The sequence below is a fragment of the Heterodontus francisci genome, chromosome 29 (assembly GCF_036365525.1).
Source record: "Heterodontus francisci isolate sHetFra1 chromosome 29, sHetFra1.hap1, whole genome shotgun sequence".
Lineage (NCBI taxonomy): Eukaryota > Metazoa > Chordata > Chondrichthyes > Heterodontiformes > Heterodontidae > Heterodontus > Heterodontus francisci.
The window spans coordinates 32,755,768-32,770,193 of record NC_090399.1 but is presented as its reverse complement, the minus strand read 5'-3'; the positions used below and the strand labels follow the sequence as shown (position 1 = coordinate 32,770,193).

Below are 14,426 nucleotides of genomic sequence, written 5' to 3'. Positions count from 1 at the left end.
AAGACAAGACTCAGCAGCTACTCACTTGCTACTTGTGATTAATACTTAAAATGTATAATGATTTAAACTCTGTTGTTTAAACTTAATCCCTAAGCAGCAATACTCACCAGCCAATCAACTCACGACTTTCCTCTGATGTCATAGAGTCAGAGTTATACAGCACAGAAACAGGCCCTTCAGCCCATCGTGTCCATGCAAGCCATCAAGCACCTAACTATTCTAATCCCATTTTCCAGCACTTGACCCGTAGCCTTGTATGCTATGGCGTATCAAGTGCTCATCAAAATGCTTCTTAAATGTTGTGAGGGTTCCTGCCTCTACCATCTCTTCAGGCAGTGTGTTCCAGATTCCAACCACCCTCTGGGTGAAAAAAATTTCCTCAAATACCCTCTAAACCTCCTGCCCCTTATCTTAAATCTGTGTCCCCTGGTTATTGATCCCTCTGCTAAGGGAAAAAGTTTCTTCCTATCTATCCTATCAATGCCCCTCATAATTTTGTATCCCTCAATCATGTCCCCCCTCGGCCTTCTGTGCTCTAAGGAAAACAACCCTCGCCTTTTCAGTCTCTCTTCATAGCTGAAATGCTCCAGCCCAGGCAACATCCTGGTGAATCTCCTCTGCACCCTCTCCAGTGCAATCACATCCTTCCTATAGTGTGGTGACCAGAACTGTACACAGTACTCCAGATGTGTCCTAACTAACGTTTTATACAGCTCCATAACCTCCCTGCTGTTATATTCTATGCCTCGGCTGATAAAGGCAAGTGTCCCATATGCCTTCCTAACCACCTTTATCTACCTGTGCTGCTGCTTCAGTGAACTATGGACAAGTAAACCAAGGTCCCTCTGACCCGCAGTACTTTCCAGGGTCCTACTATCCATTGTATAGTCCTTCGACTTGTTAGTCCTCCCAAAATGTATCACCTCACACTTCTCAGGATTAAATTCCATTTGCCACTGCTCCGCCCATCTTACCAGCCCATCTATATCATCCTGTAATCTAAGGCTTTCCTCCTCACTATTTGTGACACCACCAATTTTTGTCTCATCTGCGAACTTACTGATCATACCTCTGATATTCACATCTAAATCATTAATATACACTACAAACAGCAAGGGTCCCAGCACCGATCCCTGTGGTACACCACTGGTCACAGGCTTCCATTCGCAAAAACAACCCTCGACCATCAGCCTCTGCCTCCTGCCACGAAGCTAGTTTTGGATCCACTTTGCCAAATTGCCCTGGATCTCATGGGCTCTTACCTTCTTAACCAATCTCCCATGCAGTACCTTATCAAAAGCCTTACTGAAGTCCAAGTAGACTACATCAACTGCTTTGCCCTCATCTACACATCTAGTCAGTGCCTCGGTAAATTCAATCAAGTTTGTTAGACATGATCTCCCCCTGACAAAGCCATGCTGATGATCCCTGATTAATCCTTGTCTCTCCAAGTGGAGATTAATCCTGTCCCTCAGAAATTTTTCCAATTTTTTCCCAACCACTGATGTTAGACACACCAGCCTGTAATTACCTGGTTTATCCCTACTACCCTTCTTGAATAATGCTACCACATTCGCAGTCCTCTGGTACCTCTCCTGTGGCCAGAGAGGAATTGAAAATTTGTGTCAGATCCCCTGCTATCTCCTCCCTTGCCTCACATAACAGCCTGACATACATCTCATCTGGGCCTGGGGATTTATCTACCTTTAAGCCTGCTAAAACATCTAATACTTCCTTCCTTTCAATGCTAATATGTTCAAGTCGATCACAATCCCCCTCCTTAATCTCTACACCTACATTGTCCTTCTTCATAGTGAACACAGAGTTAATCATTTAAAACCTCACCTATGACCTCTAGCTCCACACACAGATTGCCACTTTGGTCCCTACTTTTGTCCTACTCTTTCCCTGGTTATCCTCTTGCCCTTAATATACTTATAAAATGCCTTGAGATTTTTCTTTATCTTGCCCACCAGTGTTTTTTCATGCTCTCTCTTCGCTCTCCTAATTACTTTTTTAAGTGTATCCTACACTTTCTATACTCCTCTAGTGCCTCCGCTGTTTTCAGCGCTTGGGATCTGCCATAAACCTCCTTTTTTTTCCTGATTCAATGCTCTGTATCCCTTGACATCCAGGGTTCCCTGGACTTGATGGTCCTACCCTTCACCTTAACGGGTACATGTTGTTGGCTCTGGACTCTCACTATTTCCTCTTTGAATGACTCCCACTGATGTGATGTAGACTTTCCTACAAGTAGCTGCTCCCAGTCCACTTTGGCCAGATCCTGTTTTATCATATTGAAATTGGCCTTCCCCCAATTCAGTACCTTTATTTCTGGTCCATCTTTGTTCTTTTCCATAACGACCTTAAACCTTAGAGTTATGGTCACTATCTCCAAAATGCTCTCCAACTGACACTTCTACCAATTGTCTGGCTTCATTCCCTAGGATTAGGTCCAGTACTGCCCCTGCTCTTGTACGACTTTCTACATACTGGCTCAAAAAGCTCTCCTGTATGCATTTTAAGAATTTCGCCCTCTTTAAGCCTTTTGCACTAAGACTATCCCAGTTAATATTGGGGAAGTTGAAATCCCCTACTATTATTATACCTCTCTGAGATTTGCCTGCTCCTCTATCTCCTCCTGACTGTTTGGAGGCCTCTAGTACACACCCAGCCAAGTGATTTCCCCCTTTTTGTTTATAAGTTCTACCCAAATGACCTCATTTGAGGAACCTTCCAAGATATCATCCCTCCTTACTGCAGTAATTGGCTCCTTGATCAACAGTGCAATACCACCTCCTCTTTTATCCCCTCCCCTGTCATGCCTGAAGATTCTATACCCTGGAATATTGCGTTGCCAGTCCTGCTCCACCCTCAACCGTGTCTCTGTGATGGCAACAATATCATAATCCCATGTGCGAATCAATGTCCTCAATTCATCTGCCTTACTCGTCAGACTCCTTGCATTAAAATAGATGCAATCCAGCCTTGCATTTTTCACTTGTGCCTTAACAGGTTTATATTTGCTCTGCCTTCCAGACTGACTCAGTTTCTCTTCTATATTTGACTGAGCATCACCCCCTACTGTACCTCCACTCTGTATCCCATCTCCCTGCCAAATTAATTTAACCCCCCCCAACCAACAGCACCAGCAAACCTCCCAGCAAGGATGTTGGCCCCGTTCCAGTTCAGGTACAACCCATCCAACTTGTACAGGTCCCAGTTTTGCCAGATACAGACCCAGTGATCCAGAAAACTAAAACCGTCCCTCCTGCACCATCTCATAAGCCACGCATTCATCTGCTCTATCCTCCTATTCCTATACTCATCATCACGTGGTACTGGGAGTAATCCAGAGATGACAACCTTTGAGGTCCTGCTTTTTAATCTGCTACCTACCTCCCTAAATTCTTGTTTCAGGGCCTCAGCCCTCTTTTTACTTATGTCGTTGGTACCAATGTGAACCATGACCTCTGACTGTTCACCCTCTCCCTTCAGAATGTCCTGTGTCCGCTCTGAGACATCCTTGACCCTAGCACCAGGAAGGCAACATACCGTCCTGGAGTCACATTTGTAGCCACAGAAACGCCTATCTGCACCCCTTATGATAGAATCTCCTATCACTATAGCTCTTCCACCCCTTTTCCTCACCTCCTGTGCAGCAGAGCCCTCCGTGGTGCTACGAACCTGGCTGTTGCTGCTTTCCCCTGGGAGGCCATCTCCCCCAACAGTATCCAAAGCGGTATATCTGTTTGAGAGGAGGATGGCCACAGGGGACTCCTGCACTACCTGTCTGCACCTACTAGTCCCCCTGGTGGTCACCCATCCCTTTTCTGCCTGTGCAGCCATTACCTGCAGTGTGACCACCTCACTAAACGTGCTATCCACGACGTCCTCAGCATCGCGGATGCTCCACAGTGAATCCACCCACAGCTCCAGCTCCGTAATGCGGGTTGCTAGTAGCTGCAGATGGATACACTTACTGCACACATGGTCGTCAGGGAGACTGGAAGCGTCCCTGATTTCACACATAGCACAGGAGGAGCATATCACGGGGCTGAGCTCTCCTGTCAGGACTTACCCTCAGATTAATTAGTTACTCCCTTTAAAAAAGTACTGATTACACTAGGGGCCTTGTTCTACTCCAAACACTACCCCTACAATCTAAATTACACTAATTAAAAAAAACACACTAGTAGTATTCACTTTATCATTTGAGGTCTTTTTTCAAACAAAAAAACAACTTTCCCTTTTTTAAGCTATTTAAATGCACTAACAGCTGTTCCTTAACCAACCAATCACCTTGCACATTTCCCGTGATGTCACTGTCAGTCTTTTTCCCTCTTTCGAGTCTCATCGTGCACCGGCACAGAGAGGCACAGGGAGCCAGTCGCCGCTCCGTTCCCAGGTAAGTAAGGACCTCGAGCCTCATTCTTTATTTATAGCCTGCCGCCGCTCCTGATCAGCTTCCTCTCAAGTCCGCCAGTCGCCGCTCCGCTCCCAGGTAAGTCGAGGTGTTTTTTTTTTTCGAACTCCGGCATATAGTTGGCTCTTCGCAGGTCCGCCACCTCTCCCGGCTCCCTCCAGGTAGGTGAAGACACTGAGCCTGGGTCTCGCTTTATACGCTCCAGGTTCCTCACAGGTCCGCCACCTCTCCCAACTTCCTCCAGGTAGGTGAAGACCCCGAGCTGGGTCTCACTTTATATGCTCACTGGTAGTTGGTTCTTCGCAGGTCCACCGCATCTCCCAACTCCCTCCAGGTAGATAGGGGAGTGTTCCTTTAAATACACAGAACCAGGTCCGGGGTCAGGGCAGTGTGTTTTTTTTATTTGTTCAGAAGATGTGGGCGTCACAGGCTAGGCCAGCATTTATTGCCCATCCCTAATTGCCCTTGAGAAGGTGGTGGTGAGCTGTTCCTTTAAATATAGAGACCAGAGTTTGGATGTGGGGGAGTGTTGCTTTAAATACACGGATCAGATTTCAGGGGTGTCCTTTTCAATAGACAGATCAGCATCCAAGTTCTCTTTAAATATTTAGATTGCGTTTCTTTACTTTTACAGATTGGTTTACCAGGGCCTGTTTCTTTTTACAGATCCAGTAGCAGGTGTCCTTTTAAATACACAAATTGGGTTCAGATTGGGACCTCTTTAATACCCCCAGTTCCCCAGGTGATGTATTCCAGGCAGTGTGGGTGGAGTCTCCCAGTGGGACTGGGTCTGATTGGCTGTGTATGGTGGGCGGGATCTCCCAGTGGGACTGGGTCTGATTGGCTGCGTATGTTGGGCGGGGCCTCCCAGTGGGACTGGGTCTGATTGGCTGTGTATGGTGGGCGGGATCTCCCAGTGGGACTAGGTCTGATTGGCTGTGTACGGTGGGCGGGATCTCCCAGTGGGACTGGGTCTGATTAGCTGTGTATGGTGGGCGGGGCCTCCCAGTGGGACTGGGTCTGATTGGCTGTGTATGGTGGGCGGGATCTCCCAGTGGGACTGGGTCTGATTGGCTGTGTATGGTGGGCGGGATCTCCCAGTGGGACTGGGTCTGATTGGCTGTGTACGGTGGGCGGGATCTCCCAGTGGGACTGGGTCTGATTAGCTGTGTATGGTGGGCGGGGCCTCCCAGTGGGACTGGGTCTGATTGGCTGTGTATGGTGGGCGGGATCTCCCAGTGGGACTGGGTCTGATTGGCTGTGTATGGTGGGCGGGATCTCCCAGTGGGACTGGGTCTGATTAGCTGTGTATGGTGGGCGGGATCTCCCAGTGGGACTGGGTCTGATTGGCTGCGTATGGTGGGCGGGGCCTCCCAGTGGGACTAGGTCTGATTGGCTGTGTATGGTGGGCGGGATCTCCCAGTGGGACTGGGTCTCATTGGCTAATTTGTCTCTTTTACCTTGTTCACTTTCATTGCTTTCTATTTCCCTCCTGGTGTTTGATAAAGTATCCACCAAACCTATTTTCACAGCCACATCTCCTTCCTCAGTGACTATCTCCGGCTCCAACTTATTCCACGTGGTTTCCAACTGAAGATTCATCCTTCGTGTTTTGAATCCACCCAGGATTACAGATATCTCCGAGAAATACAATGTTCCTCGGACTGCTGTTCTTGCTGCATCCTAAGATCCACACTCCGTGCTATGCGCCACCACATGCACACACTGGACCTCTCTCTCCAGCAGCACTGCCTCTTATCTCGGAGCTGTTCGACTCTGCAGTTTCATTTCATCCTTTGTCTCATCCAACACATTAACAAAAAACTTTTTTTCTTCCTTTCAGGTGTCAAGGAACATAGACTCCAGCAGCTGATGGGGACTAATGCCCCTCCAGATCCTTCTTCCCCTTCACTTACCTCTTAACCCAACCCTTCTGATCTGACTCCTTGCCGTGTATTCACGATACCCTCTGACCTCCCCCTCTCTGACGCTGAACATTTTGTACTCAGCAAAGGTCTCAGTTTTCTCCCCTTACGCCCCCACCCTCAATGAATTCCGTGCTCGGCATGATGTTGAGCACTTCTTCCGTCGCCTTTGACTCCGTCACTTCTTTGACTAGGTGCCCTCCCCCTGATCAGCAGACCCATTCACCCACCTCCAGCAGTCCCCCTCTACCTGTATCCCTCCTTCTGGTCTCTTACCCTTTCTTGATCTTTTCATTGAAAACTGTCAGCGAGACATCGGCCATCTCAATTTTTCTGCCCCCCTCACTCACTCTAACCTGCCCCCCTCTGAACTTGCCACACTCTGTTCTCTCAGGTCTAACCCCGAGATTGTCATCAAACCTGCAGATAAGAGGTGGTGCTGTTGTTGTATGGCATACCAACATCTACCTTGCTGGGGCTCAGCGCCAACTCTCAGACACTTCTTCCTACCTCCTCCTGGAATATGACCCCACCACCGAACATCAGGCTACTGTCCACAGGACTGTCATTGACCTCATCTCCTCTGAAGATCTTCCCTCTACAGCTTCCAACCTCATAGTCCCACAACCCTGGACCGCTCGCTTCTACCTCCTTCCCAAAATCCACAAACAGGACTGTCCTGGCAGACCCTTTGTGTCAGCCTGCTCCTGCCCCGCAGAACTTATTTCTTCCTATCTTGACTCTATCTTTTCTCCTGTAGTCTCTTCCCACCAACATTCATAACTCTTCTGACCCCAGTTTCCTGGCCCTCACCACCTCTTCACTATGGGTGTCCAATCGCTCTACACCTCCATCCCCCACCAGGATGGTTTGAGGGCTCTCCGCTTCTTCCTTGAACAGAGGCCCAACCAGTCCCCATCCACCACCACCCTCCTCCACCTGGCTGAACTCGTTCTCACATTGAACAACTTCTCCTTCAACTCCTCTCACTTCCTTCAAGTAAAAGGTGTTGCTATGGGTTTCTCACATGGGTCCTAGTTATGCCTGAATTTTTGTGGGATATGTCGAACATTCCTTGTTCCTGTCCTACTCAGGCCCCCCTCCCCCAACTCTTTTTCCAGTACATTGATGACTGTATCGGTGCCGTTTCCTGTTCCCACCCGGAACTAGAAAACTTCATTAACTTTGCGTCTAATTTCCACCCTTCTCTCACCTTTACATGATCCATCTCTGACACTTCCCTTCTTCGACTTCTCTATCTCCATCTCTGGGGCTAGGCTGTCTACGAATATTCATTATAAGCCCACCGACTCCCACAGCTACCTTGACTACACTTCTTCACACCCTGCCTCCTGTAAGGACTCCATTCCATTCTCCCAGTTTCTCCATCTCGGACGCATCTGCTCTGATGATGCTACCTTCCATGACAGCACTTCTGATATGTCTTCCTTTTTCCTCAACCGAGGATTACCCCCCACTGTGGTTGACAGAGCCCTCAACCGTGTCCGTCCCATTTCCCGCACCTCTACCCTCACCCCATCCCCTCCCTCCCAGAACCGTGACAGGGTTCCCCTTGTCCTCAATTTCCACCCCATCAGCCTCCGCCATTTCAGCCACATCCGACATGATGCCACTACCAAACGCATCTTCCCCTCCCTTCCCCTGTCAGCGTTCCGAAGGGATCGTTCCCTCTGTGACACCGTGGTCCACTCCTCCATTACCCCCACCACCTCGTCCCCGTCCCATGGCACCTTCCCCTGCAATCGCAGGAGGTGTAATACCTGCCCATTTACCTCCTCTCTCCTCACTATCCCAGTCCCCAAACACTCCTTTCAGGTGAAGTAGCGATTTACTTGTTGTACTTTCAATGTAGTATACTGTATTCGCTGCTCACAATGTGGTCTCCCTACACTGGGGAGACCAAACGAACATTGGGTGACCGCTTTGCGGAACACCTCCGCTCAGTCCGTGAGCATGCCCCCGAGCTTTTTATGCTTAGTTATTTTTTCTATTTTTTTCTTTTTTCTTTTTCCTTTTTTATTTGGTTATTTAATTTTTGGTTTTTCAATTTGTTTAGTTTGTTTCCACTGTACTTACCCACTGTTTTGTTTCTTTAAAATGTTTTTTAATGTTTGTGCTTGGAGTGCTTTGTGCTTTACAGTCTATTCACACCCTCTCTGTACTAACACTTTGTCTTTCAGCACACCATTAACATACCGATTGCCTTTCCTCCATGACCTTCTGGCCATTTATTCTGTGACCTTGTCCGATCATTACTTTCTCTTTTGTTATCTCTTGCCCCAACCCCCACTTTACTTGCTTGAAACCTTTTACATTTCTAATATTTGCCAGTTCTGATGAAAGGTCACTGACCTGAAACGTTAACTCTGCTTCTCTCTGCACAGATGCTGCCAGACCTGCTGAGTATTTCCAGCATTTCTTTGTTTTATTTCAGATTGGCTGAGCGTGAGATGGTCAGGGTCTCCCATTGGGACTGGGTCTGATTGGCTGTGTGTGTCTGATTGACAGGGACCCACATGTACCAGATGCTGACCGGCTGTGACTTGCGGGATGATGGGACCAGCACTGGGTTTGTCCAGAGGGGATGGGATGGACGAGACCTCATGAGCTTTGACAGGGATCACATGGTGTGGGTGACACCGGTCCAATGGGCGGAGAGCATCAAAAACAGGTGGAACCAGGACATGGTGACAGCCCACCAGTGGAAGAATTACCTGGAGGAGGAGTGTATTGAGTGGCTGAGGAAATACCTGCAGTACGGACAGCAAGAACTGAGAGTCGGTGAGTGAGGGGGGGAGGGAGGGAGGGACTGAATGTCGGCGAGTGAGGGGGGGAGGGAGGGACTGAGTGTCGGCGAGTGAGGGAGGGGGGGAGGGACTGAGTGTCGGCGAGTGAGGGAGGGACTGAGTGTCGGCGAGTGAGGGGGGGAGGGAGGGACCGAGTGTCGGCGAGTGAGGGAGGGGGCGGAGGGAGGGACTGTGTCGGCGAGTGAGGGGAGGGAGAGAGGGACCGAGTGTCGGCGAGTGAGGGAGGGGGGGGAGGGACCGAGTGTCGGCGAGTGAGGGAGGGGGGGGAGGGACCGAGTGTCGGCGAGTGAGGGAGGGGGCGGAGGGAGGGACTGTGTCGGCGAGTGAGGGGGGGGGGGGAGAGAGGGACCGACTCTCGGCGAGTGGGGGGGAGGGAGGGGCCGAGTGTCGGCGAGTGAGGGAGGGGGGGAGGGTGGGACCGAGTGTCGGCGAGTGAGGGAGGGGGGGAGGGACCGAGTGTCGGCGAGTGAGGGGGGAGGGAGGGACCGAGTGTCGGCGAGTGAGGGAGGGGGGGAGGGACCGAGTGTCGCTGAGTGAGGGGGGGAGGGAGGGGCCGAGTGTCGGCGAGTGAGGGGGGAGGGAGGGACTGAGTGTCGTCGAGTGAGGGAGGGGGGAGGGACCGAGTGTCGGCGAGTGAGGGAGGGGGCGGAGGGACCGAGTGTCGGCGAGTGAGGGAGGGGGCGGAGGGAGGGACCGAGTGTCGGCGAGTGTCGGCGAGTGAGGGAGGAGGCGGAGGGAGGGACTGTGTCAGCGAATGGGGGGGTGGGGGGAGAGAGGGACCGACTCTCGGCGAGTGGGGGGGAGGGAGGGGCCGAGTGTCGGCGTGTGAGGGAGGGGGGGGAGGGAGGGACTGAGTGTCGACGAGTGAGGGAAGGGGGGAGGGAGGGACTGAGTGTCGACGAGTGAGGGAGGGGGGGAGGGACTGAGTGTTGGCGAGTGAGGTGGGGGGGGAGAGAGGGACTGTGTTGGCGAGTGAGGGAGGGGGGGAGGGACCGAGTGTCGGCGAGTGAGGGAGGGGGCGGAGGGAGGGACCGAGTGTCGGCGAGTGAGGGAGGGGGGGGAGGGACCGAGTGTCGGCGAGTGAGGGAGGGGGGGGAGGGAGGGACTGAGTGTCGGCGAGTGAGGGGGGGGTGGGGAGAGAGGGACCGAATATCGGCGAGTGGGGGGGAGGGAGGGGCTGAGTGTCGGCGAGTGAGGTCGTGGGGGTATATGAGGGGAAGTGTGAGTTGGTGAATTGGGGGTCTCTGGGACACACAACCTCGAGGTTCTTGTACTGATTCCTCTTTTTTCTCTCTCTCTCTCAGTCACCCCCGTTGTGTCCTTTACCCGTCCGGGTGGTTCTAACCGGCTGTCCTGTGTCGTCATTGGGTTTTACCCTCAGGCCATCGAGGTGACTCTGTGGAGAGATGGAGTGATGATCAATGAGACCCTGTCCTCTGGGATTTTACCCAATCACGACAGAACCTACCAGATCCGGAAATGGATAGAGTTTGATCCGGAAGACCAGGCTGAGTATTCCTGTCGGGTGGAGCACAGCGGGCTGACGGAGATGATGGTGCTGATTTACGGTAAGACTGCCTCTCACTGTTAGAGGGGACCCAGCCTCAGAGCAGGAGCACAGGAGGGAGGGTCAGTGCTGAGCTACCAGCCCAGGACAGGCTGAGGCCCAGGATACACAGTGTTTCCACCTCAGTGAGACCGTTAATGGTAAAACACAAGATATGTCCTTCCCAGAGCAATTTCAGGAATTACAGGGCAAGATTTATCGAAACTAAAAAAAAATTCCCATTAACTAAACAATATTTTGTAAGTAGCTGATACCCCAAGTTACAGAGAAAGATATTCATTTATTCAAACACTTGTAAACCTCGCACCACACTTATATGTTGCACGATTCTCCTTGATGGTGATATCTCTGCTGCTAAAAGTCCCAAACCCCTGCCAGTTGCAATGGGTTGGATCTCCCAGACCTTTCTCAAAGTCAATGTCCTCTTTGCTGACTTCTTCCCAGCACTTTCGGCCTGGCTGTATGTGAATAAGGTGATCCCTGGTGATCTGGTTGGTCTTCACTTCTCCGCTAACATGAACTTTCAAAACAGGTTAAAGTTTTGCAACCTTTCGTTGTATCAGTCTTCTGAGAGCAGGTGTTTTCTCTCTCTCTCTCCTCTCTGAGGCTTCCACAGCTGGTCTTCGTTACAGCCTGGTGGCTTCTGAATATCTGTTGAATTTATCCAGAATCAAAGTCAATAGCCAGTTGTCTCTTCCAATCTGCAAAGTCCACAAGTCTGGCTACAGCAGAGCCACCCAGGCTTTTCATTGTTTCCTGGTGTTGCCAATTTCCACTTGTATTTACATCCTCAGAGTCACTGCCTTCTTGTATACGATCTGAAAATCTGGGAGGGTGAAACCCATTGTTCATCAGGTGGTAAATGCCCTACAGTCACTGCTTTTCAGAAAGGTCTTTGATCTGGGTTCTTGTCCTGGTGACCAAAATGTCTTTAAGCAGAGTTGATGTGAGGTCACCTGACATCTCTGACTCCATCTTAACTTTTAAAAGTCCCAGTTTTTAAAACCTGCAAAGTTAAATGCTACAAAGTCCAGTGTTCATAACATCCCCCCCAAAAAATAGAAAATTCATTACTGTAGCAATTATTTCTTTACAACATTATCAACATATAACATTGTAAACATTTACATTATGAACTCTTTACACCGGTAACAGTATTTTATATCTGAGTTGCTTTCCTCCATTATACCCTTTCTTTAAATTCTGAATAGAGCATCGGCAATTACATTGCTTTTTCCTGTAACATGTACAGTCTTTAGGGTAAATGGTTGCAACGTTAAACTCCACCAACTTAATCTGGCATTCTTGGTTTTGAACTTCTCTAAAAACCTTAATGGATTATGACCGGTATAAACAGTTATTTCTCCTTGCCCATTATTGACGTATACTTCAAAATGTTGAAGAGTCAAAATGAGCCCTAAAGCCTCCTTTTCACTCATGGAGTACTTCTGGTACTTATTGAGTTTTCTGGAGAAATGACTGGTGGTTCGAAAGCAGTATCATCATCCTGGAGTAATACTGCTCTTACTCCTACATCACTGGCATCAGTCACTACTGTAAAGGGCTTGCCAAAATTTGGTGCTGCTAGAATGGGTTCATTTATTAAAATGGTCTTTAACTTTTCAAATGCTATTTGACAGGATTCTGTCCACTGGACCTTCATATCCTTAATTTTAAACAAAATTGTCAGTGGTTCAGCTACTGTACTGAAGTTAGGAATGAATTTCTGGCAGAACCCACACATCCCTAGGAATTGTACTGTCTCCCGTTTTGTCTTGGGGACTGGAATGTCTATTATCACCTGAACCTTAGCTTCTTTAGGCAACACTTGACCTTGACCCACGACCTTGAGCTTGGCAAACTTCGCTAAGTTCACTACCAAATTGGCTTTCTCCAACCTGTAGAACATGATCCTCCCAAGTGTCACTGTATACCCACAAATCATCCAGGTACACAATGTAATTGCTTCGTCCAGCAATCACATGGTTAATCAACCTTTGAAATGTTGCTGGTGCATTTTTCTAAGTAAACAGCATGACCTTAAACTGAGATAGGCCATCTGGGGTCACAAAGGCAGAAACTTCTTTAGCTTGGTTGGTCAAGGGGATGTTCCAATAACTTTTCAGCAAGTAATCTTGCGAATAAAGATTGAATTCCCCACTTTGTCAATATAATCCTCAAGTTGTGGTTTTCGATAAAAAGTCTGTTTTAGTTACTGCATTGACTTTCTGATAATCAGTACAAAATCTTTTGAAACCATCTGGCTTTTGTGCCAGCACAACTGGAGAACTCCAGCTACTTTGACGGGGTTCAATTATATCATCCTTTGGGTTCGGGTCGGATAGCAGGCCATTACTGTGTGCCTTAGCTGTTCTTTCCGTTTGCTGTTCTTGATGTTCTCTGCCACCTCATAAACTTGTGTGAGTCTTTGTTGAAACTCTGACACATAATCTAAGAGGGTAGTTTCCTCTTCCTGTGCTACAAATCTCCCCTTAATGAGTTTAAGGGAACTCCTAACCTCATGCCCATGGACCAATTCAAATGGACTGAAATCAGTGGACTCATTTGGTGTGTCCCTAGTGGCAGTAATAAAAATGATATCCCCTTATTCCAATCATGAGGATACTCAGAACAATAGGTCATTATCATACTTTTGCAGGTTTGGTGATACTTTTCCAAAGCACCTTGTAACCGCAGACGATTTGAGCTGTTTCACTCACAAATTACTGTGATCTCTTGAAATACCCCAACATGAAATTTGACCCCTGGTCCAACTGAATTTCTTTTGGCAATCCATATCGAATGAAAAACTGAATTAACCCTCAATCACAACTTTCACAGTGATATTTCTCAAAGCTGGTGCCTCTGGAAACCTAGTGGACAAATCCATGATGGTTCAGAGAAACTTGTGACCTGACTTCATTGTGGGAACATAGGACATAGGACGTTAGGAACAGGAGTAGGCCATTCAGCCCCTCGAGCCTGTCCTGCCATTCAATTAAATCATGGCTGATCCATGGCCTAACTCCATATACCTACCTTTGGCCCATATCCCTTAATATCTTTGCGTTACGTTACGAGGAGGGATTACACAAATTAGGCCTGTTTTCGCTAGAATTTAGAAGGTTAAGGAGTGATCTGATTGAAGTCTTCAAGATATTAACAGGAAAAGACAGGCTAGATAAAGATAAACTATTTCCATGGGTTGGAGATTCTAAAACTAGGGGGCACAGTCTAAAAATTAGGACCAGACCATTCAGGAGAGAGGTTAGGAAGCACTTCTTCATGCAAAGGGTGGTAGAGGTTTGGAACTCTCTCCCACAAACAGCAGTTGAAGCTGGAACAGTTGCTAATTTTAAATCTGAGATAGTTTTTTGTTAAGCAAAGATCTATGCACCTGAACCCCAAGTCTCTTTGGACATCCACTGTAATTAACCTCATCCAATTTAGAAAGTACCCTGCTCTATCCTTCTTTGGTCCAAAATGGATAACCTCGTACTTGCCCGCATCGAAATCCATCTGCCACAGTTTTGCCCACTCACCTAGTCTGTCAATATCTCTTTGCAATTTTATGCTATCATCTAGACTGTCTACAATTCTGTCTAACTTTGTATCATCAGCAAATTTGGACTTTTTTTTTATTCATTCATGGGATGGGGGCGTCACTGGCCAGGCCAGCA

At 48.6% G+C, this 14,426-nt stretch overlaps 1 protein-coding gene across 2 annotated transcripts in view; it reads left to right on the top strand.

Moving 5' to 3' along the window:
- The window catches only part of LOC137346244 (major histocompatibility complex class I-related gene protein-like), a 56,777-nt gene that overhangs the window by 22,069 nt on the left and 20,282 nt on the right, over positions 1-14,426 (top strand). For both annotated transcript variants that reach the window (XM_068009691.1, XM_068009692.1), the window contains exons 3-4: positions 8,881-9,153; positions 10,484-10,747. In XM_068009691.1, coding sequence (XP_067865792.1) covers positions 8,881-9,153; positions 10,484-10,747 — 537 coding nt within the window. The remainder of the gene's footprint in view (positions 1-8,880; positions 9,154-10,483; positions 10,748-14,426) is intronic.